The sequence below is a fragment of the Chenopodium album genome, chromosome 20 (assembly GCF_948465745.1).
Source record: "Chenopodium album chromosome 20, dcCheAlbu1.1, whole genome shotgun sequence".
NCBI lineage: Eukaryota > Viridiplantae > Streptophyta > Magnoliopsida > Caryophyllales > Amaranthaceae > Chenopodium > Chenopodium album.
The window spans coordinates 33,377,701-33,400,672 of record NC_137853.1 but is presented as its reverse complement, the minus strand read 5'-3'; the positions used below and the strand labels follow the sequence as shown (position 1 = coordinate 33,400,672).

The 22,972-nt window shown below is 35.7% G+C and overlaps 3 protein-coding genes, 1 non-coding gene and 1 pseudogene across 4 annotated transcripts; 2 read left to right on the top strand and 3 right to left on the bottom strand.

The window, feature by feature from the left end:
* Positions 1-1,496: 1,496 nt before the first annotated feature.
* Positions 1,497-6,716, bottom strand: LOC145597865 (ADP/ATP translocase ER-ANT1-like). Its single transcript, XM_081654121.1, has 3 exons — positions 6,264-6,716; positions 4,176-4,547; positions 1,497-2,060 (listed from the first exon to the last, which is right to left on the bottom strand). The coding sequence occupies exons 1-3, from the start codon at positions 6,522-6,524 to the stop codon at positions 1,755-1,757; spliced, it is 939 nt and encodes a 312-aa protein (XP_081510247.1). The 5' UTR covers positions 6,525-6,716; the 3' UTR covers positions 1,497-1,754.
* A 5,555-nt stretch (positions 6,717-12,271) lies between these two features.
* Positions 12,272-17,557, top strand: LOC145597787 (hexosyltransferase GAUT11-like). Its single transcript, XM_081654033.1, has 2 exons — positions 12,272-12,914; positions 15,791-17,557. The coding sequence occupies exons 1-2, from the start codon at positions 12,756-12,758 to the stop codon at positions 17,240-17,242; spliced, it is 1,611 nt and encodes a 536-aa protein (XP_081510159.1). The 5' UTR covers positions 12,272-12,755; the 3' UTR covers positions 17,243-17,557.
* Positions 17,558-18,625: 1,068 nt separating this feature from the next.
* Positions 18,626-19,564, bottom strand: LOC145597066 (putative serine/threonine-protein kinase WNK6 pseudogene; annotated as a pseudogene).
* Positions 19,565-20,231: 667 nt separating this feature from the next.
* LOC145598684 (isoaspartyl peptidase/L-asparaginase 1-like) lies at positions 20,232-22,805 on the bottom strand. Its single transcript, XM_081655064.1, has 4 exons — positions 22,492-22,805; positions 21,537-21,770; positions 21,193-21,279; positions 20,232-20,896 (listed from the first exon to the last, which is right to left on the bottom strand). Exons 1-4 carry the CDS (start codon positions 22,651-22,653, stop codon positions 20,429-20,431), a joined length of 951 nt encoding a protein of 316 aa, XP_081511190.1. The 5' UTR covers positions 22,654-22,805; the 3' UTR covers positions 20,232-20,428.
* A 16-nt stretch (positions 22,806-22,821) lies between these two features.
* TRNAI-AAU (transfer RNA isoleucine (anticodon AAU)) lies at positions 22,822-22,895 on the top strand. The gene has a single exon. It is a non-coding gene; the product is annotated as a tRNA-Ile (tRNA).
* The last annotated feature ends 77 nt before the right edge of the window (positions 22,896-22,972 follow it).

The following is a 22,972-nucleotide window of genomic DNA, read 5'->3' as shown; positions in this document are numbered from 1 at the left end:
GGTCTCTGAAAGTTGGTTATTAAAGACCTATAGCTTCTGCATTATTATATACATATAAGAACGCAAAGCAATGTATAAAAAGGCTCAAGGCTTGCCAAGGCGTTTCAGAGCTCCCTGCACCGAGGTGCGCCTCATTTGAGACGCATATAATAAACATAAGAAAATTTCTGAAAAAATTCTTTGTGCGCCTCAGGGGATGCGCCTTAAGCTGCACATCAATATTCAAGAAGTACTAATATGGTATAATCAATATGGGCCTTAAGCAATTTAGATAGTTAGGATATATAAACCAGATTTGAGAGAGTGAATAAGAAAACATCTTAGTTATCAGAAAAATATGTAAAGACAGACTTCCCAAAGTTTACACCAATTATACCAGACTAACCAGAGATGAGGATGCCAGAAGAATAGTCTGGTGAAGCCTTCAACACCCAGATGGCCAGAAAAAACTGCATTGTAAAATTCATAATTAATTTAAAGTGTTATGAGCACAGAATAAAAATAAACTAAAAAAAAATTCTTACAGCTGAAAAATATAAAGTACTAATTTATGCTACGGACGAAACTCCAACCTTAGTACTAGTTAAATTCACTTTTCATCTCCAATGGTTTAACACTAGCAATTATACAGTCATGTAGGCATAAAAGAAGGATATTCACCTGTAAGAAGCTACGAAACCCACCTTGACAATGCAAAATGCTCCACTCTTAACAAGTCTGAAACCATTGTCCATTGACATCTATACTTGATAGTGTAGTAAGTGTACCAAAAATCACTGACATTTCTGATATGAAGACAAATATGTAGCACCGCACCTCTTCGTAACTGAAAATGAACTCATGCTATTTCGTATCTGAAACCTACCCTTCTTACATCACATTGGGAAAGTATATGTATATCAAACTAGTTGTGGAATCAGCTTTATACGGACCAGTGAATAGTGATCAAGAATGAGGAACACAATAGATAGATATTTCACAAAATTACCTGAAGGAGAGTACCAGAAGCACAGATTAAAAAAAATATTAAATAAAAAAAGTAACATGTGATTCTGACTTATCAAGAATCAAGTCTACCAGGAGCAATAATACACAAAATGACCATTTAGAAAGAAAGAAACAAGACATTAATATCCCATAGTTCATACTTCAGATTGACCTTAATTGATCAAAGGAGCATTTATACAGAAAAGAAACAAAAATGAAAAAGATTTTGTCATAATGGACCCCATGACTCAACACAAAATAATAAATAATAGATTACTTGTGAAAATGAAGAAAGCAATACGGATATTATAAGTAAACTATAGTATACTCAAGGCTGATACCTCTCTGTGAGTACTAGAGCTAATCAGAAGAAACAGATTGGAACCCCAAAGCCCTGCCAAAGATCAGGCATCAACAGACAGGCTGTTCTGTTTCAGAACATTGTGGTTCATCCATGACAGAATTAGGCAGACTATACTAACATAAACAAGGAAACATTTGAACACATAGGAATAAAAGAGAAGCAGTTACATTAATATGAACTGGTGAAACTATACAGTTGATACAATTGGGATTGCCATTATGAACAAACATTTGTTGATGGCATCAATAATGAACATTCAATGAGTATGAGACTTATATTTCCAACACTTTTGGCTGTGATTTTTCCTTCTGAATGATTTGAATCCCTTTGTGAAAAAGTCAATGGGGATACGATAAGAATATTTTGGAGCTGTACAAAACCAAGAATCTTATACACTTCATTTTCACAACTTATTGTAAGGCCCAAACCTATAACCATGTCCATAAGCAATACGGTGCAACTTATCATAGCCTGCTAGCACTCCAGCCCCTGCCATACCCAACAGGATATTTGCAGAAACACCCCGGAAAAGAGCAGAAAACCCTTCATGATGAATAATCTCACGTAATGCATGTAATGCATTAGAATACCTTACAGACTCCCCAGATGTAAGCATCATCCTCCGTCGCACGGTGTCAAATGGATAGGCACAGATACCAGATGTAGTTGTCACTCCCCAACCCAAGAAAAAGCAAGCAAAGAAATTATCCTGTAACAATCCAAGGATAAAAAGCAATCAGAATTCATACTTTAATAAAGTAGTATTTGTAAATGATAAGATGAAGATTAAATGGGTATGGTTCGTGATGAGTTTTCAAACACCAATACAATATACTACAACCTGAACGACTTAAACATATACCACAAGTATAAGTCTGGTATATTTTTTTTATGTCCATTTCTTAAAGTCCTAATTATTTTATACAGAGAATTCACCGAATTCTATCATGTAATTTGGTTCTCATAAAAGAGCTTATGTTTCTTTTATACAAAGTATTAGCCACCATAATTTCTTATTGTTACATTTACACAGTCTACCATAAGCCTCCCTCCTGATTAAAACTCTTACTTTTCACACTTAATCCTAAGAGGACTTTTATTTGTGGGCAGAGGGAGTAGAAAATATTACGAACCACATTTTAACACAGCGTAAAGATAAGAGATAGATTAATCTGAATTCTTTCTTGAAAATTTCAGAATACTCGAGAAAGTTAGGAATCAGCTAAACCAGAACTACTTTAGTAATATAGCATTATCAGACAGAGAAAGTGATCCGTTATTTGAATGTTCTTGATGTTTCAAATTTAAACAAAGTTAAATAGGTCAACACAACTGCCCGATATATAAACAGGTTGGATTACTATCGAAGATTATGTGATAGACTCAATGGGGGTGCCATCTAAGAGTGATGGGAAGCATAGGACAGCAAGGCACTATTGGACAAAACTCATCAAAACACTAAGGAGAGGGGTAACACAAAAGCCTGCTGTTTTGATGCTCTACGGAATAGTGACATGTTAATTAATATTAGGTTATCCTTGTTGTCTAGTGTAGCTTGCTTGATTCATAAGGAGTAGTATAGCAGTAGAAGGCATGAGATTTGTAATGTGGAATGAGAGGTTTCAAAAAAAAAAAAAAAGTAATATGGAATGAGAGAGAATGGTAACCTCAAGTTACTTAGAGAGTGATAGCCTAAAGATATCAAGGAGAGTAATAGCCTAAAGCTATAAACCTATTACTTTTGTATCCAAATTTCTGCCATTATCAATCAAAGACTCGAGCTTTTAGCTTTAAATTTCTTGCTCATTAGAACTTCTAATCTAAAAATCCTAGTCTATTACAGATTAATTAATTAGGTCAGGTACGTGTCAAGGTTCTTTGAAATGTTTATGTTGTGTCTAGCTTGGAGAGAGGCCCAATCCAACCAACAACATTATCAAATCCTCAATCCCAAAAGGATGGCCCTTGCCACATAGAGCAAGATGTCAATCCATGAATCGCTTACATTAATCATTTTCCTGCAATCACTCCTATTGCATTCCATCATATGATCATGAAGACCTTAATTTCATATCCTCAATACATGGTACCCCTTCCATCCAAGTCATTCTTGGTCTACCACAACTTCTATATTATTATCTCCAATAGAGCATTACCAACCACGATGCTTCAGTATCAAGATTCTCTCTCTTTTCTGTATCAACTTATTTTCTACTTATCCAGCCTACTTTCCAGTATCTTTCTTTCTTTTCTTTGAGGCCTACTCCTACTCTTTTTATCTCAAATATTAAACATAAGCAATGACTGCACCAGCAAAAGATCGGTAAATTTTTACAAAATTTCTACAAACCACTCTCCTTTGACCTTGTTTTAGCAACAGCAGAAAAGAAGTGTGCCCTACATGTCTATAAAAAACATTTGTTAAAAAGAATGGCAACGAGAAACAAATTCCTTGGATCTTCTCTCCTTTCAATTGTATAGATCTTACTTCCATAGCAATACCATGAAAAAATCATTACAGCTGCCTATAATGGTGCCATGATGGTGGGAAGAAGATGAGCAAAGGAAATTAAATTAATTAACCAATAAAAAATAAGAAAAGAGACGTCCGTCAAACATTCAATATGAATGTTTTCTTCCACTTGACAATTGACATCTAACAAGATTGTTAAAGTTCCAGGCATTAACATTTTTCCATCAACCCAGTGGGAGCAAAACTAATGCTGCATTGCAAAGGTTTTCAGTAAAATCAAACTACGCAGACAGATAAGGGTGTAATAGAATACTCAGACTAAAAAAAGAAAGAAAAAAAAAAGTGACCAACCTCAAGAGGCCCAATCAAAATAAGCGGCTTCAAAGTGTCATACATCCCAAAGTACAAACCCCGATAAAGTGTAATTCCAAATATTGATACTCCAAACCCTCGATAAAGCCCTCCAATTCCATCCGTTGACAATGTCTTGCGGTAAACATCAACCAATCCTTTAAATTGTCGTTGTCCATTCATAGAAACTCCCTGAGAATCAGTAGCAAGTCGTGTACGTGCATAATCCAGATGATAGAGAAAGACTGAAGTTGTTGCTCCAGCAGCACTTCCAGAAGCCACATTTCCAGCAAACCATTTCAAGTAGCCATCTCTCTCCTTAGAACGTCCAAAAAGACTCTTGAAGTACCCTCTGAATGCAAAGTTGAAAGCCTGCATAGGATCAGATATTTCAGTTTCTCTATCTTTTAAACAGAAACAGGCCATAAACTGCAATGTTGAATAGCAAAGCTCAAATCTTCTTATGTAATGCTAGTTTCTGAGCAGCACTTCCTTGCTTCAACCAGGCCTAATCATACTAAAAGTACCTCCAGTCCAGCAACTATTATTAATTCACATCTGAATAGAATTAATTCAGAATCAACTCCTTTATACCAAACATAACACCAACGAAAGTTCAATAATTTTTTTCCCCAAATTTAAACTCTTTTCCAATAAATTTGTTAGCCCATTGACTGAGAAATCTCAACGTATTTCACTTATTTTCACTCTTTTCCAATCAATATGATACGAAGAGCCCCATTTCATGAGCAATCTAATGTTAAACCAAAGACCCCACATTTGTTTCCTAACTTTCACTCTTTTCCTCAAAACCCACATCATCAATTCCTTTGTTCTTTCATACAACTAAAATCCCACCACATAATTGCATCATTACAATGCCAATAGTAAACTGACAATAGAGTAATACCCACATCCTTACTTCAAATTGACAACAATTTGAGAGTGAGGGATAGCTCAAGTGGTAAGAGCTTCCCTCCCGGTTTCAAGAGATCCTAAGATCGATTCTCACCCTGCCCTTGTGTCTCTTTAAACACCAAAAAAAAATTGACACCAATTTCCATAAGGTAGTGTTTGAAAACCTTGAATTCATTTGAAATGAAAGAATTCAATTCTAGAATTTGAATTCTGGAAATTCAATTCCAAATATAATGTTTGGGAAATTCTAGAATTTATATTCTAACATTTCAATTTCAACAAAATGTTTGGGAGAAATCTGAATTCAAATTCAAGAATTAAAAACATTCAAAAAGTTTCTATACTCCATAAGCTAGACTAGATATGAATCATCCTTAGCATTAATTTCTTCAATCCCTTGATTCTTGTATATTTTTTTTTACCCCAATTTGATTTCTCTCTCCTCAAATGTGCTTTGCTTCGTCATCTTACTCGTGTTCGTCGGTGCCGACATCGATAATCTCGATATTGTTTCAAGGTAATTAAAAGATGTGCTATTATACTTGATGAATAATTAACTTCAAGTTGATGGAGGATAGAAATGAGATGTACATGAAGGAAAAAACAAAAAAAAAAAAAAAAAAAGCAATCCAGCACAGTTAAGAAATCCGAGCTTCCATTAATGGTGGCTGAGAAGAGAATGAAAGAGAGGAGGGGGAAACAAAACAGCAGCAATAAACATATATATGAGCTTTCCAGAATTCGAAATGACAGCTTTTGTTATTGGATTTCAAATTCATTAAAACGGACAGATTTGTTTAAAGGGTTGGATTTGTGTCAAATCCAATTCCAAATTCTAAATCAAACAATTTGAATGAGACAAATCTAGAATTTCAAATGAAATTCTGGTTTCCAGACAAACCATAATGTATCTTCTTATTTCCACAAATCACACAAAACAATGGCATTAACACTTAGTAAATATCAATTGAAAGTACACATCCTCATTTTCAATTCACATTTTTTCACTACATTAATTAATACACCCTACAAAATCTGGAAAACAAACAAACAGAATTCAAACAAAATAACAATAAACCAAAAAAAAGAAAATAACAAAACCCCACAAATTAATTCCAATTCCAGCAAAAACCCATCAACTTTTTTCAACAAAATCAAAAAATCAAATACCTGGGTAGGAAAATAACGAATGACATTGGCTTGATTTCCTCTCCAAAAAGCAAGAACACCCTCTTCTCGAAGAACCCTTTTGAAGCAATCAGAAACACCCAAATAAGGAGTATGAAGACGACCTCTCTTCAACAACTCACCCTGATTTTGCAACAACAATTTAACCCTTTCAATCGGTGCTGCCGCCGTCTTCGCCACCACTGCTGCCGAACCTCCCATTACCCAATCCGCCGAGAACTTCTCCCCTTTTCTTGTTGCCATTTATTTACGCCGCCGTGATTTTCTCTCTCCTCTTCGTGGGATGAAGCAAATGACGACGAAAAATGGTGGGAAGAAGAGAAGAGTGCCACCGAAGGATGACGGGTAATGTTTACCATGAATTTGAGTTCATGGTGATGTTTGGGGCCCAGACTCCTAGGCTCGTTTTTGGACGTTTTGGTTGCTTTTTTGTTTTTTGAAGAACAAATTATCCGCGCTTTCAAAGAATGGGGTAGTGGTACCAATTAGCGGTTGGTGCCTTGGTGGTACCAATTAGCGGTTTGTGTATCGTTTGATTGGCTGCATTTGGGAAGGAAGGGCCGCATATTCGATCCTGTAACAACAATTAGGTGGGGATTCAAATCTTGTTACTTAAAAATGAGCCCCAAATTAAAAAAATAAAATAAAAAATTTAAAAAAAATTGAGTAGTAGTGTCAATTCGAGTCAATGGAACATTCTGTTTTGAATTGCTTTAGGTTGGAAATTAAAATTCGGAGTTCAAAGTATTTCATTATAAAGTTGACTTAAGTTTGGATTTCTCTCATGAACATTAGTTAAGTTGTTTCCAAAAAACTACTTTAGTTAAGTTAACTGATTGGGGCAGAACTGAATTGAACTGAAATGAATAGAGCTAAAATGAATCGTTTATGAGAAAATGAAATTAGGAACTGAACTGAATTGAAATTAAGCTAAACAGAACAGACCCTTAATTACCTAATAAAATTATAAGTTGGTGTCAAAAAAAGGAAAAAAAATCTTTATAAGTTTATCTAAGGTTAAAAGGGAAATTTCACGGCAAAATGAAGAATAATTTGTAGATCACCATCTTTCTTCTACGTTCTTTTTTGAATTACCACCGAACACTAACCACCACCACCACCATTGTACATCTTCTTCTTTCATCTCCTTCCTTCCACAATCCATAATCGAAAACAACCATCATCTTCATCTTCGCTTTCCTCCTACGAACTGACACCGACATTATCATCAATATCAACATTGACAATTGTTTTGCCGCCAAATTAAACGATAACCCTAAGAAAAATAGAGTAATTCAGGGCATGGCGTGAAGGAGTTATGTCTTCGATAAGTGCAATTACTAGATAAATCAAGGATCACTATTATGGAGATAATAAGTTCATTCTATAGGGTCGTCAATATTTGTTGCTAGATTTGATAATTGATCTTTGGGTTAGTTAAATAGCCCAAAGCCTTATAGAATGGATCCTATGAGGTCACACAACAAGGGTATTGGGTTAAACAAGTAAGAGGCCCATTAATGGGCCTCATGAGATTATGACATACCATGTAGAGTGTTGGGCTAGAGTAGTATGTTTAGGATAAGGGTTTTGGGCTTTTGACATGGGCTCTTATTTAGAGATGTGATCTATAAATAAGATCCATGCCTAGGGTTGCAAGTAAGCAGTAACAGTAGATTGTGAAAAAAGCAACCAAGTCCCAAACCCTAATCACTCTCCTCACCTCACGGCCCTCCCCTCTCCCCTTCACGTCCGTACGTGCGGCGCCCCTCGTGGTGGCTTGTGGTGTTCGTCGTGGTGGTTCATGGTTAGCTCGTGTCTCTCTTCTCCGTTGAAGGTTGATTGAAGCGTTCAATCACGACTAACTAGCATTAGTGGAGGTTTAATCTGTGCCCGTGGACCAAGTAGAGGAATCACGCTTGGGGTCCTTTATCTCCCATTATTCTTGCTCGATCGCACGTGGAATCACTCTTCAAAGGTATAATTATGTTTTCTTTATGTGTTATGCATTAGATCTTGGGATTAAGTACTGTATGAATATGATTCATGTTATTTCCGCTGCGTAGTACCTATAAACTCCTACATGGCGAACCCTATGATAAGTGAGCTTTCCCCCTTCCATTGTTTTCTCCATTGAAGGCTTGAAACTAGGCTTCGATTTCCCTCTACCATTGAAACTCTGAGAATTTTACCATTAAAGGTTATGGTCAGTTCGTACGAAGAAGATGAAGACAATGGTTTATTTTTGGTAGTGGATTTAAGGGGGAGGGAGATGGTGTTGGTGGTTGGTTAAGTAGTGGTTCATGTGAGGAAGACATAAATGAAATTTAATATTTAATTATACAAGCACGAATATCTAGACAACTTATTTACAAATCTATCATTTGATAAACTTATAAACTTGTATTACCTCGAAAAACCTCTAAAAAGCGAACACTTCATTATCTTCAATACCTTGCATCACGTGTTAAGTGAGAGCGGGTTTTTGTTATGATAGGAGTGTTTAGTGGAGGTTGCCCATGCAAAAAAATCCACAAGTATGAGTTATGACCTTTTCATGAATATACATAAAGTATTGGAGCATGTTGACTTGAGTCAAATATATATGAATCATTTACAAATCTGATCTTTTTTTAATCATGCAATGATATATTCTCTTTTGAGAAGTTCATTCATTGTAAATTAATGGCAGTACCACATTGCAGAAATAAATTTTCATGTTGCATGCTATACCTTAGGTTTATGCGAATTATAATTTAACGCGACTTGATTAGTAAAGAATTATACCTTTGTTATATAGATCTAACACCAACCAATTCAAGTGCAAATAATAAAGTCGTGCCTTGACGGCCCTACATTTATTTGCATCGCATATTCTTATATGTTCATTTGTATTACGGACTACGGAGTAGAATTTTATGCTCCATGTTCATAGGATTTATCTTCTCTTCTCTCAATTTCCAAATGTTTTTAGGTCATGAAGGTTTGGATGACCGCATACCCTATAACAACCACGAATCTAATGCATAGTTAAGGAGGATCTTAGGCAACTAAGTAAGCATTTGAAAAATGTCGTCAGATTTTTAATCTCATCTATCGTTTAATTAACCTTAGCTTCTCGGTTTTACGATAACTCAATTAAAATCTTCTTCCTTTTCCCACTAGAAACACTTTGGGTGGGGTTTTCCTTAACCCCCCCCCCCCCCCCCCGCCCCCAACACACACTTGTGAAAGGTTTAGCCTGCTAACTTGAGTCGGGTGGACCCTTAAGAGATTCTAGCTCGGTAGGGTTTTTCTCCTTATCAAAAAAAAAAAAAAAAAACCTACTTCCTTCGTTTTTTTAATTGACATGTTTCATTTAACATGTTTGTCAATGTAGAACTCTAATTGTTAGCGGACCAACTCAACCAAAAGCTTAAGCTTTTGGTTGAGTTGGTCCACTAACATGGTATCATGATAGAGAATATCCATAGAATATTCTCATCCTAGGTTTAGGATATATTTTGTATAAGATTATCTTTGATATCTGTACATATCTTATAGTTACCTAATATGATTAGGTTTCTCATTGTAACCCTATAAATATTGATCAATGGAAATCACTCTGATTGAGGAGTTTATATTATCTGACATGGTATCACAGCTTAGGTTAGATCTTGGGATTGTTTAGATCTAAAATTTTCTCTTCCCCTGCCGGTGGGTTAGAAAATTAAACCCACCGGCGGGATTCACAAACAATTACACAAAACACATTGTTTTTTTTTTTGGCTTCCGCGATTTAATTATAGAGTATGATGGTTGACCATCATCGGCAACCCCTTTTGTGCTCCAACTTCCCACCACACACAGGAGCTCTATGATCTACCTCTACCTCTTAGTTTTCCACCTAATACGCCATCTAGATCACTCATAGTTCTCCTTCTTTAACCTAATCTGTGAGTGAATTGCAATCTTGCGTAGTGTATCCAATGACTGATATAGTAGTCTTGGATGAGCCAGACCCACGAGACAAACCACCCCTTTGATAGTCTTCTTTTTCCCAATGTCGTTGTTGGCCTCCACCACCTTAGTTACGTTGTAGTCTTGCTCCTGACCCCTTTCCAACGGAGGTCTTCTACTTGGCTGGAGCCTTGAACAACTACACTATAATAACTTAAAGGGAGTGTTGGATTTTTGGCACTAACAACACTTTTTCTTACCTTTTCAATTTATTGTCAATTTTAATTATCACAAGTACATGCGGTGGAATTTCTTATTCTCTAAATCCAGCCACTACTTAGCTTGTTTTAATTTGGTGGAATTTATCTTGTTGTGTGGGTCAATTTTTTTAGAGGTAAATAGTTTCTAGTGGTTAAGTGGTGTGGAATTTAGGCTATCTTATTTGTTTTTTTCTTCAACTGTGATTTCCCGTAGTAGTGTAGTGTTTTCTACCCGGATGATGGTTTGATCCCTTAGCTTCTTCTTTTTTGGATTTGCAACTTAGCCCAAGTCTGTGCGGCTCCTCTCCTTCTCCTCCGGCTTAGCAGTGCTTATCTCTACTATACGTAGGTCGTGGCTGTTGCTTCTCATCATTGTCATCACCGGCACATGTCTACTACTTCTCTTTTGATCATGGGTTACCATACTATCCTTACCGCTTGATGCGTGATTCAGATCCAGTCTGAGCATCCGATTTTCTCCCTCTCCGACTGCGGGGGTGTGATAGAGAATATCCATAGAATATTCTCATCCTAGGTTTAGGATATATTTTGTATAAGATTATCTTTGATATCTGTACATATCTTATAGTTACCTAATATGATTAGGTTTCTCATTGTAACCCTATAAATATTGATCAATGGAAATCACTCTGATTGAGGAGTTTATATTATCTGACACTAATCACCACCAACACTTTAATTCTTCATTAGTAAAAATTATATATTATGATAATATTTATTGAGATGATTTTAGCATGATCTCACATGAATTTGTTTTTCCTTTCATATAATTTATAAAGGACAGTCAAAGTAAGATTAGTGAATAGTGTAAAGGTCAAAGTGGATCAAGGAAAAAAGCACGGAGAAAGTAATATAGTACTCCATAACACAATAGTTAGGTTGGATTTGACTATATCAAAAAAAGACAATGTCCTCATCCTTGTTGAGTTTTGATGGTCCTTTCTTATGTAAATCGATGCTTGGCCTATAGTATTTCTATGGTTAAAGTTAAGACAAAATGAGATAAACAATAATGTCCTAATATTCATAAATTATTTCACGTCATTAGAGTAACATATGTTTGTATCTTTTTAAATCAAGTAATTTGTCTAGATCCCTAGCTACTCCTAATTTTTTTTTGGAAGATGCTCACTACTCCTTACGTGGGTTAGGAACTACCTAAGAACAACCCTACTAGAGAAAGAAAACTACTTGGACTTCAAGTTGTCATATTCTAACTGTAGTTAAAGCTGATTTAATTTATGCCTTAAGTACTTTTATGTTGTTTCGATCGGCCATTATTGTGGTTCCAATTTGTGTAATCTAGTTAGGTTAGGTAGGCAATTAGGCCATAATGGGACGTGAAATGATAAAAAGATTAATATACATGATCTTCAATAGTATTTTATCATCTTAATGTTATTTGTGACTTTTCAAAATTAACATTTAATAATAATAATAATAAAAACAATGATCTTTTAAAAAGACAATTACCGTATAACATAGATACCTAATAGGTAGACATATGAGTGATATGACAAAATACAAATCGATAAATACATCATGACCATATAAATCATCCATACATAAAACGATACAAACATCACATGTAAATCATCTCATATATAGTAAATAAAAATGAAAATTTCAAAACAAAGATCCGAACACAAAAATAAGGTTCGCGGATGCAAATTCCGCTTGTCGTTAGGAATGATTTATCCTTAATGCCTCCTCCAAGTAAATGTATGGAGTAAAAAAAGTTAAAAGCAAAGACTTAAAAAAAGAGAAGGGCAAGAGCCAAGAGCACATCAGCACATGTAGTCATGTGGAGATGCCCTTCCTCCTTCCCTTCCCCGCCAATGTGAACAGTGCAGAACCTGAAACTAAAACTAAATTCATTTCTCCTCTTAATTAATTCATTAATTATTGATTATATAAAAGCTGTCCAAATAAATGTGCTGATTTTTACTGTCCCCATTCATTCCAAATCTATACTTTTCTTCTTTTTCTTCCATCATTTGCTGCTCATAAATAAACCCAGTAAAAAAAAAAAGAAAAAAAACTTTAAACCCCACATTTTGATCAGTCATTTCTGGGTGAATTTTGCCAATTTAGACTTTTGGGCACAATTTTCAACCAAAATACTGAACTGGGTTTTGTTTTAATTGAGTTTTTAATCAAAATTTGTACTTTTAGATTGATATTTCAATCTTGATTGATGATGGGTTCAGCTTAGATTGTTGAATTTTGGGGTGATTTTTTTTTGAGGCGGAAGATGCGGGGGCGGCGGGCGGCTGATTTCCGGCGCCCTGTTCGAAGAAGAATTTCTAATTGGATCTGGGCACTTCTTGGATTGTTCTTTTTTGCTGGGATTATTTTGTTTGTTGTTCAACATAATCATCATAATCAAGATCATGTTCATCAGCCGACAGTGGTAATTTACTCAATTTTTTCAATCAAATTTAGTTATAATAGTATATATTTGAATTAAATGCTTATCATTTGAAGTTGGATGATGAAATTTTGATTGATTAGAGGTTATCTAAGTGTTATTTTGTCAAATTATTTTGTGGGTCAAAGGTGATTTTATTGGCAGAATCTTGGTAGGTGAGATGTCATATAAGTAGTAACGGATTACTTTATACTCATTTCTTGCTTTTTGGTTGTTTTGGTTTAGTTGTAGTGTTAATCTATCAGTGGTTTTTACCCAGTTTGAGGAATTCGTTGGGGAATTTTCCTGATTTGTGAAAGATATCCAAGTTCATTAGATTCATATAATTATAGGTGCTCATTTGTTTGATGTCAATGTTTGAATTATAGTTTAGATGAATTTTGACTAAATTTTCATATCTGAGGCCATTACTTGATTTGTATGAGATCTCGAATCTTGTATGTCTACCATATTACAAAACTGAAGCACCACAGAGAGAAGTTCTTCTATCTTGCACATTGAGGTGGATTTAATGGGTTTTTGCCAATAACCATGCATGTTCAAAATTTGGTAAAATTTATCTTTTAATGGGTGATGATCCTCATATGATTTATTGTATTTGAGCATAGTTGTATAATGTTTCTTCATAGTTCATAATGCTTTCCTGAGAGATGTCCTGTTTTGTGGTTACAAACTCTTATTTGCTAACGAATCCTTTTGTCACATTCAAAGTCTTAGGACTTCGTGCTTTATAATGTATATCTTGAGCGCCACCATTTGAAATGAGTCCAGGTGGTGGACTAAAATTTAAGTCAATTAGAAATAAAGTGATCTTCCTGTAGGCATTTTGGCTGTATCCTGTAGATCAGTGTGTTTTGTCTTTAGCGGGTATGGAAGAGATTTTTAGCCATTTAATGATGTAAAGTTCAAGTTTTGTAAATCCTTCATTGTCAAAAGCAAATAGTTAAGCATACAATGCGTATTGTGATCAGGTGCTCCTGATTAAGTAAAGTAAAACATCTTAATGCTGATGGGCATGATACCAAGTAAACTAGTCTTTTTATAGGGAATTGCCTAGTGCTATTCTCTAAAGCTCATTGAAGCTCTACTGCTTTTAGTTATTTACTTAACTAGATCTCTTTTAGTTTAGTATTTTTTGTAGGTTCGATCAAGAATTTGAAAGGAATAGTGTATACTTCTTGTTCTTATACCCGCAGAGTGGTAGTCGTTCCAAACTCTAGCTCAGTTCAATTGTAGCTTTTATAACGATACAACAATAAAACATTGCCAAAGCCTTAATCCCTGAAGGTTTGGGAATTACTCTATAATGTCAAATTCTGATTTCAAAGCTCTAGGGGTTCAACTAGTAATAACAGCTTGATGAATGCCAAGTCTTCTTTCCTATTGAACTTCACTATTTTAGCTGGAGTAACTGAAAGTGATTTGTTCTACCTCCATCTCTCTCTTTCTAGGCCAACAAGGAAAAAAAAGCCTAAACTTATCTTCACTTTTGCTAGCCTTGGTCATGATCAGTGCTAGTTATGCTCTTCTGTCTTTTTTTTCCTTCTCTTTTTTTGTTCTTCCCTAAAATATCTGCTACTTATTGAACCAATTTTTGTGCCATGTACAACATATGTGGCAAAGGTATCAGCTAACAGTCTCCGAGGATGTGAAATTGTAACCACTGACATAGGCGAGATTTAAACGTGTTTGAAAATTGTTACTGTTTCCAAGGGTGTGAAATATAGTAACCACACACACAATTCTTGGTCTGGAGGGTACTCACCCTTCGTGTAGTATATGCTGTGTAGGACTTCCAAATTATGGAATAAAATTTATGTTTTGCACAATTTTCCTGCTTTATTGACATTGCATCATGTAAATTCTGTATGTGCTACTGGCGTTCCAGCTTATTTACATTTACCTGGCAGCTTGTTGCTCATAATTTGAGTTTTGTCCACTATTCATCTGTATATGGTTTACAGTTCTCTTCTGTATGAATCTCTGAACCTCTTATCAATTAGATTTTCTTTCATTTGTTTGGTTGCTTTGCCCAAAACAGTGCTAATTTATGTGGTGTTTAAAGAGGGCAACTGATGTAGGCAGGGTTTGATCCCAAGTCCTGGGTAACCAACTAAGCTCTGCCCAAAATTTTTGGTTATGTGGACCATGGTACTTTGAGGACATGAGTTGAGCAATCTAATTTTTAGTCCTTTATGCATCTCAAATTATGTCCTTAAATTCTAGATAAAATGGAACGTTTTGACGGTCTAATTAGACCAAGGATATATCGAACTTCCTTATATTAACAAAGCTTTACTTTGATTTTACATTTGCACCATTTTGATCACTCTTGCTGACAATTCCGATTTTTTTTGAGCTTTTCCTCTGTTTTCAGTGATTTGTACAATGTAGAATTTATGTACATCATCTAGAATTTAAATCAAACCATTTTACTGTGATGTATTTTCTTCATGTATGAAACGCATTAGTTATGTTTGATTCAGACATAGTTTTGTTCAGTGAAACCGCAGGTTGAGTACATTAATTTCTCTTATCCACACCTCTAGGTGGTGATGAATTTCATAGTGTATTAGTGAAGAATGATACATATTTGCTAGTGGAAATGCATCACCTTGGATGTTCATGCATGACCTTATGCTTGGCCTTTACCTGAATTAATGCAAAACCGTATATGCTGTTGCCTGTCATTGAGCTATAATAAGCTGTTATTTACCTAAATCAGAAGAAATTTGTAATAGGATATCACACAACTACAATGATGCACATGTTTTTACATATTCATCCACATGCTTGTAATGTCCTGGAATCAGCGTATTACTTGCAGTATCTTACCAGTGGCTAATGACTTGTGACAGGAAAAGGATGATATAGTAGAGCCTCTTCGGGAGCGATTGAATTTTACAGACCAGTTATTAAGTTCAAGTTCAGTTGCAAGACAATTAGCTGATCAAATGACCCTTGCCAAGGCTTATGTGATCATTGCAAAAGAGCATAACAACCTTCAGCTTGCTTGGGAGCTCAGCTCAAGGATCAGAAGTTGCCAGCTTCTGCTTTCAAAAGCTGCTATGAGAGGAGAGGCTATATCACTGGATGAAGCAGAACCAATAATAAAAAGCCTGTCATCTCTGATCTTCAAGTCGCAGGATGCACACTATGACCTAGCTACCACAATAATGACTATGAAATCTCACATTCAAGCACTTGAGGAGCGTGCACATGCAGCAACTGTTCAGAGCACAATTTTCGGGCAGTTGGCAGCTGAATCCTTACCTAAGACTCTTCATTGCTTAAACATCAAACTGATGGCTGATTGGTTGAAGAAGCCATCTCTACAGACACTAGCAGATGAGAACAAGAATTCTCCCCGTCTTGTGGACAACAATCCGTACCATTTCTGCATATTTTCAGATAATTTGCTTGGCGTGTCAGTGGTAGTCAACTCTACCATCTCCAATGCTGACCATCCAAAGCAACTTGTATTCCACATAGTTACAAATGGCGTCACATATGGTGCTATGCAGACTTGGTTTCTTAGTAATGACTTCAAAGGTGCAACAATAGAAGTTCAGAACATCGAAGAGTTCACTTGGCTGAATTCCTCTTACTCTCCTGTCTTCAAACAGCTGCTTGACCCTGATTCTCAGGCCTACTACTTTGGTGGGTCACAAGATTTCAGAGTTGAACCTAAATTTCGGAACCCAAAGTACCTTTCGCTATTAAACCACCTTCGGTTCTATGTGCCTGACATTTACCCTCAGCTGGAGAAAGTAGTTTTTCTCGATGATGATGTGGTTGTCCAGAAGGATCTGACCCCACTTTTCTCATTGGACTTGCATGGAAATGTGAATGGAGCTGTTGAAACTTGCCTTGAAGCATTTCATCGGTACTATAAGTATCTCAATTTTTCCAACTCAATAATTAGCTCGAAATTTGATCCTCAGGCTTGTGGATGGGCATTTGGCATGAATGTTTTCGATTTGATTGCATGGAGAAATGCAAATGTGACTACACGTTATCACTACTGGATGGAGCAAAACTATGACCGGTCATTGTGGAAGCTAGGTACTCTCCCTCCTGGACTTCTCAGCTTCTATGGATTAACAGAGCCGCTTGATCGAAGATGGCACGTACTTGGATTAGGATATGATCCAAACATTGATAATCGTCTAATAGAGAGTGCAGCTGTTATTCACTACAATGGGAACATGAAGCCATGGCTAAAATTGGCCATTGGCCGGTATAAACCATTGTGGGATCGATATGTGAACCAGAGCAGTACATACCTTCAGGAGTGTGTCACAAGTTGAACAGCAAGCATAGTTTGATTTTTATTTAATTTTTCTTAATCTTTGAAGTTTTGCTGGTAACTTATGCAGTCATGAACGCCGGAGCCTGCGATTCAACCAATTGTAGAGTCAGAAAAGGATTTTTGTCTTCATTTAGGATCCTTTATTGGTACACTTCAGTTCCTCATATTACATATGTATTCTAATAGAGGAAGTTGGTTTTACAGTTATAAGGCCCCACATATTGTACTGGGAAAAAAATGGTGCTGGTTATTCACTTTTGGCTGGTGGATCTTAATTTTTTGGCCTATGATACAGTTGTAGATTCTTTTTTCATTTTTGTAGCAATTTGTAATAAATTCATAGCAATTTTGGATTCAATTGTAATTGTACTTTAAATAGATGGTATTCATGGTAGCTATTTTGTTCTAGAAATGTCAATTTGACAGTTGGTTATGAAGATTACCTAGGCCTTCCATTTTGTTAGTCCCCCAGTACTGTATTGCGCTTAAATTTCATACGTCACACCCATTTTGCACCACTCGAGCATGGAAGTTGGTGGTGGTTTGAAATTATAAAAATTGTAATCTTCATTTTAATCACTAAGTTAAAATAAAACTGGCATCATGTTAAATACAGAGTTCAGTGACAAGAACTGAATTTCATTACAGGTCTAGTCTTATTAATGCATTAAGTATCATTAATTCATGATCAATTGTTTTTTCTTTGTTTGATTGAATTTTTTCAGGTTTAGGCATTAGTGTACTTTTTCTTACATTTTAAGTGTTGTGTTATTATAAGATACATGTTAGTTATGAGTTAACTCGAATAAACTCTAAGCTAGATGAAACAACACTACTAACCATATTTAATTCTCCCGTACTAATTACATGACCCGACTCAAGTTAATTAAACATTCGATTTAGCAGCTCTAATGACTTGGAAAATCTTGGATATATTACTTGTGCTAAACTCACATTACAGTAGTTCTGAAAGAAAACGTAATCGAAAAACAAAGTTTATGAACCCAGAAACTGCCTATAAAGTAAGAAAAACAAATTACTTAATACTAAATTTATTACATTGAACTAACTCACCAATGTTCTTGACAAATTTGTTACAAACAACTAACTCAGCAATGTTCTTGACAAATTTGTTACAATCAACTAACTCAGCAATGTTTCTCGACACAAATCAGACACTTACAACTGATGAAACTCAATCAACAAACACACACTGACTGACTGACTGACACACACTACTAAAAGCCTCAGCATCAACCTAAAACTGAGTAATCATACTTATTGAAACACTAAGTAATATCATATCACTAACATACTACCTAGAATTAAAGACTGATTTTAATTTGTAGTCTGACATAAAAGAATTGATACCAAGATAAACTTAGTATTGTACTCTGCTGCTCTCCCCTGTTCGTATGCCTCGAAATTCCTTATCAGATGGTATAAACGGGTGTTCCAACAGTTCAGATGCTGAAGGTCTTTCATATAATTTAGCCAGACACCTTTTAATGAACTGCTTAATCTCATCATCTGTCACTTCTTCTAGCGCAGCAGGCATTACACACCTTATAATACACGACTGAATCTCTGCGCGATTCCTGCATTCACTGTAAATTTTTTCTCTACTCGTCATCTGAAGTACACACATCCCAAAAGAATATATGTCAGCCACCTCGCAATAGTTCAACGAATAACCCTTTGGTATATTGTACTCTGGTGCCATGTACTCTGGTGTACCAGCATACTCCGGTTTATCAGCATTCTCTTCAAGCCTTATCGCGACACCAAATTCTCCTAGCTTAACCTCGCCTGTATTCCCATCAATAAATATGTTTTCGAGGCTAAGATCACGGTGCATAATCGGCGGGTTTTGACTGTGAAGATATTCCAAAGCTAAAAGAATCTGTTTACACCATCTCCTGATTACTTGCTTATTACCAACAAGATCATGTTTCAAACTGTAATCCCTTAAATTCTCTGAATAAAATGGCTCAGTAATCATATGAACAGTCTTCAGGGTATCATCAGGCCAATAATTATAGCATTTTATTATATTTTCATGTTGTAACGACTGTAACAATTTAGGCTCATCACAAAAATCTTTAAAATTTATATTCTTCTTGATATCTTCTTCTGTTGCAAGTCCTAAGACTATCTTACACCAATTAATTTGTACACCAGTAGCTTGATCAATTCCTCCATAAACTATTTTCTTGGAGTTGGGGTGTGATATAATGTTACGGTACCTTTCGTATCGCCCCGTGGAATCTGTCTCTGCAACATCGCGTCGTAGCATTGCTTGTGAACTCGAACCCGACATGGCGCTACTGATGAAGTAGTGATTAACAGCAGAAGAGAACAGAACAGAAACAGTAAGATTTCTGAGGATTTTTGCTGATGAAAGTAGTATTTCTGAAAATGCTGCTATAATAATGAAGAAAATGTAGAGTGCTTGATATATGATTTATAAGGGTAGGTTCATATTTATAAGTGTAGTTTGGTTGTTACATGGAATTCAAGATTTATCCAAACGGATTTCTCTTCTTTAGTCTGAGTTTGTTAGGACAGTTAGTGTAGGTTATCAAGAAATGAAATGACACTTTCTTGATTTTTATTTAATAAATTTTCTTTATTTATTTTTTTTTTTGAAACAAATTTTCTTTAATTTGTAGGGCTTTTAGCTACCTTGATTAATTTGATTTGTAAAGAGAAAGAAGTCGGTTATGTGAGTAATTTAAAACAAAGGAGTATAAATTTTAAATGATATGTACATAAATATGTTTGAACTCTAATGTGTATAAAAAATTGTATAAAATTTCAAATGAGACAAATAAAAATGAATGATTGAAATAATGAGTGAAGGGTATAAAATCAAAATCCGAAAAAGGTGCATTTGGTGGGAAATATTATACGACATACCAGTAAAAAGGAGCGGGAGAGAGAATAATCGGAGAATATCTAGTGTAGTCTAATCCACTACTCACAAAGTCACAAAGTTTGATCATTTGTTCTTCATTTTTCAGAAGAAAAGAGTTGCAATGAATGCAATCTCAAATGATAGCAAAATTGTTTACATTCCCTTCAATTGAAAAAATATCTAAGCCTGCATAACTTAATTGCTTCTAGTTAGAATGCCTTCTCCATCAAACATTGATCTTCTGTATTTTAAATTATATTAGGCCAATCAATGTATTGCAATCTCCAAGGAACCATCTTGGCTAGCACAAGCGCGGAACATCCCAATAGTATTGAATGGCATAGCAATCTCTCCTGTAGCTGATACAGCAATCAGCCCAAAAGTGCCTTCTGGGGCGCCATTTTTCACAACATAATCCGCTGCTTCTTTCAAAGAAATGCCTTTATATTCCATAAGTGCAGCTACATCTCGTGCAATGGTACCACGTATGATGGCTTCCCCTCTCCCAGTGGCAGAGACAGCACAATAAGTGTTGGCATATGTGCCTGCTCCAACGATTGGTGTGTCTCCAATCCTTCCTGCCATCTTGTTGACTACCCCTCCTGTTGAAGTTGCAGTAGCCAAGTTGCCATCGCCATCAACTGCAACACATCCAACTGTGCCTAAGTGGCTGTCACCACTCACTTCGTGTGTTTCCACTTTCACTTCTTTCACGATGGGCTGAGTGTAGTCTAGCTACAAAAGCAAGTACCATTCATAGATCATTGAACTGAAAGTAATGATGCTGACCTAGATGGGCATGTCTATTTTTTCATTTAATATTGTTAACATGATTGGAAGACTAGCAAAATGCACAAACTAAAATTCCTTTTTCCACAACTCTCCAAATCGGGTTGTGAGAGGGTTGCACCAATACGCATTATGTGATGCAACCAATTTACATGAAATATTCTGGACAATAACCACAAAGTAAGAATTTCTTCTCTATGTTTTAAGTATGCAGCTTCATATTCAAAGAGACATGATTATACCTGCACTCTGTTTGCTTCTTTAGCTTGTTTGAGCCTTTCAATATTTGCCTGCGTAATAAAATGACTTGGTTCCTGAGTTTCAAAGCCCTGCTTAAAATGAAATTAATCAGTATGGTACTGCAATACGACAGTATTCCATATGAAGACAGTTGATCAAATATAATGACAGCTAACCTCACTAGCTACATTAAATCTCAGTATTTATAATCGAAACGTTCAACAGTCAACAACAGATGCAAGACATGGGTTTGCAAAAAAAAAAAAAAAAAAAAAAAAAAAAAAAAAAAGAAAGAAAATTAGCCCGATAAAACAATTTGGCCATAAAATAGAAGGGATGCACTCACTTGTTCTCTAGCAAATGCCTCAGCCCCTTCAAATGCAAGATATATATGCGGCGTCTTCTCCATGACTAGCCGTGCAAGAGAAATAGCGTTTACAACAGTTTTGAGACCAGAAACAGCACCACAATTCTTGGTTTTACCATCCATAATGCATGCTTCCATTTCAACAGAGCCATCAGTGGCCAAGACGGAACCCAGGCCAGCATTGAAGAGTGGATGGTTTTCTAGTTCACGTACCTGTTAAGGTCACAAACCATTATCATTCTCAGTTTTGTACCAGTAGTAGTACAACCAAAATAAATAAGAGGGTAATCAAAATTCAATTTTCGGCATAACAATAAGTCAATAAGAAATTCTTTAACTGAAGACAGAAAGCAATGTCTATTTCAAGTTAAAAAGGGACAGTTTCTAATGGAGTGTTTGTTTGAGGAATTATTGGTGCATCTAAGAAATGAATTAATAGTAGAGTATGTTTTTGCCAAACCTCTCCAAAATCTTAATGATGCATTTGTTTGAATTTCCTATACTCCTATCCTGCTCAAAATCCAAAAATAAAAAACCAACAAGGTCTACGATCATTATATCCCGTGCATTAGTATGGATATACTTTAATGTTTAATATCAGAACCATCCAATCATTGATAGTCTGTTACTCCTTCACTCAGTCCTTCCGTAGTTGTCACATGCTAACATAATCCAATTCCAGGTAATTAGAATTTGACATAATTCAACGAAAATACCCGGGGAAAAAAACCCATCAAATAGCCCCCTTTTAAATTTTACAATAGTAAAAAAACACATCATAAACCAAATACGAATATATACAGGTAACAACAATTTCCCGACATCTTAAAATAGTAAACTTGATAATTAATTCCAAAAACAAGACTTAAAAACACGATCAATCAATCAATCAATCGAGCAACACCGAAAAGAAAACTCCGTATAGAAAAATTACCACAAGTTCGACGACATCAAGGGGAGAGCGGCCAACTTTAAGAGCGGTGACACCAATATCTAGACAATGTTTGAGGGCTTCTTCACGAGCTTGTCGTTTATCAGCAGGAAGATCAAGAGGGATGTCACCTGCTCCTCCATGCAAAGCTATTGCCCACCCCATCACTTTCTCTCTCCTCTTTTTTTCTGGGTTTCCTAATCAAGAAGGTTTCCAAAAGATCAGTAGAACAAATTAGCAGAACTTATATGATCTTGAAATCCAGTGTCCAATTATTGATCAAGTATTGAATTGTACAAAATGGTGTTAGATAATGGTTTTGTTAGCAAAATTGGCCCATTAGCTCAGCTGGTTAGAGCGTCGTGCTAATAACGCGAAGGTCGCAGGTTCGAGACCTGCATGGGCCATTGATTTTTTTCACCCCTGTATTAAAATTTATGCAATTTGGTTTTAGCATATTGTAGATCTAGGCTTGTCATTGTAT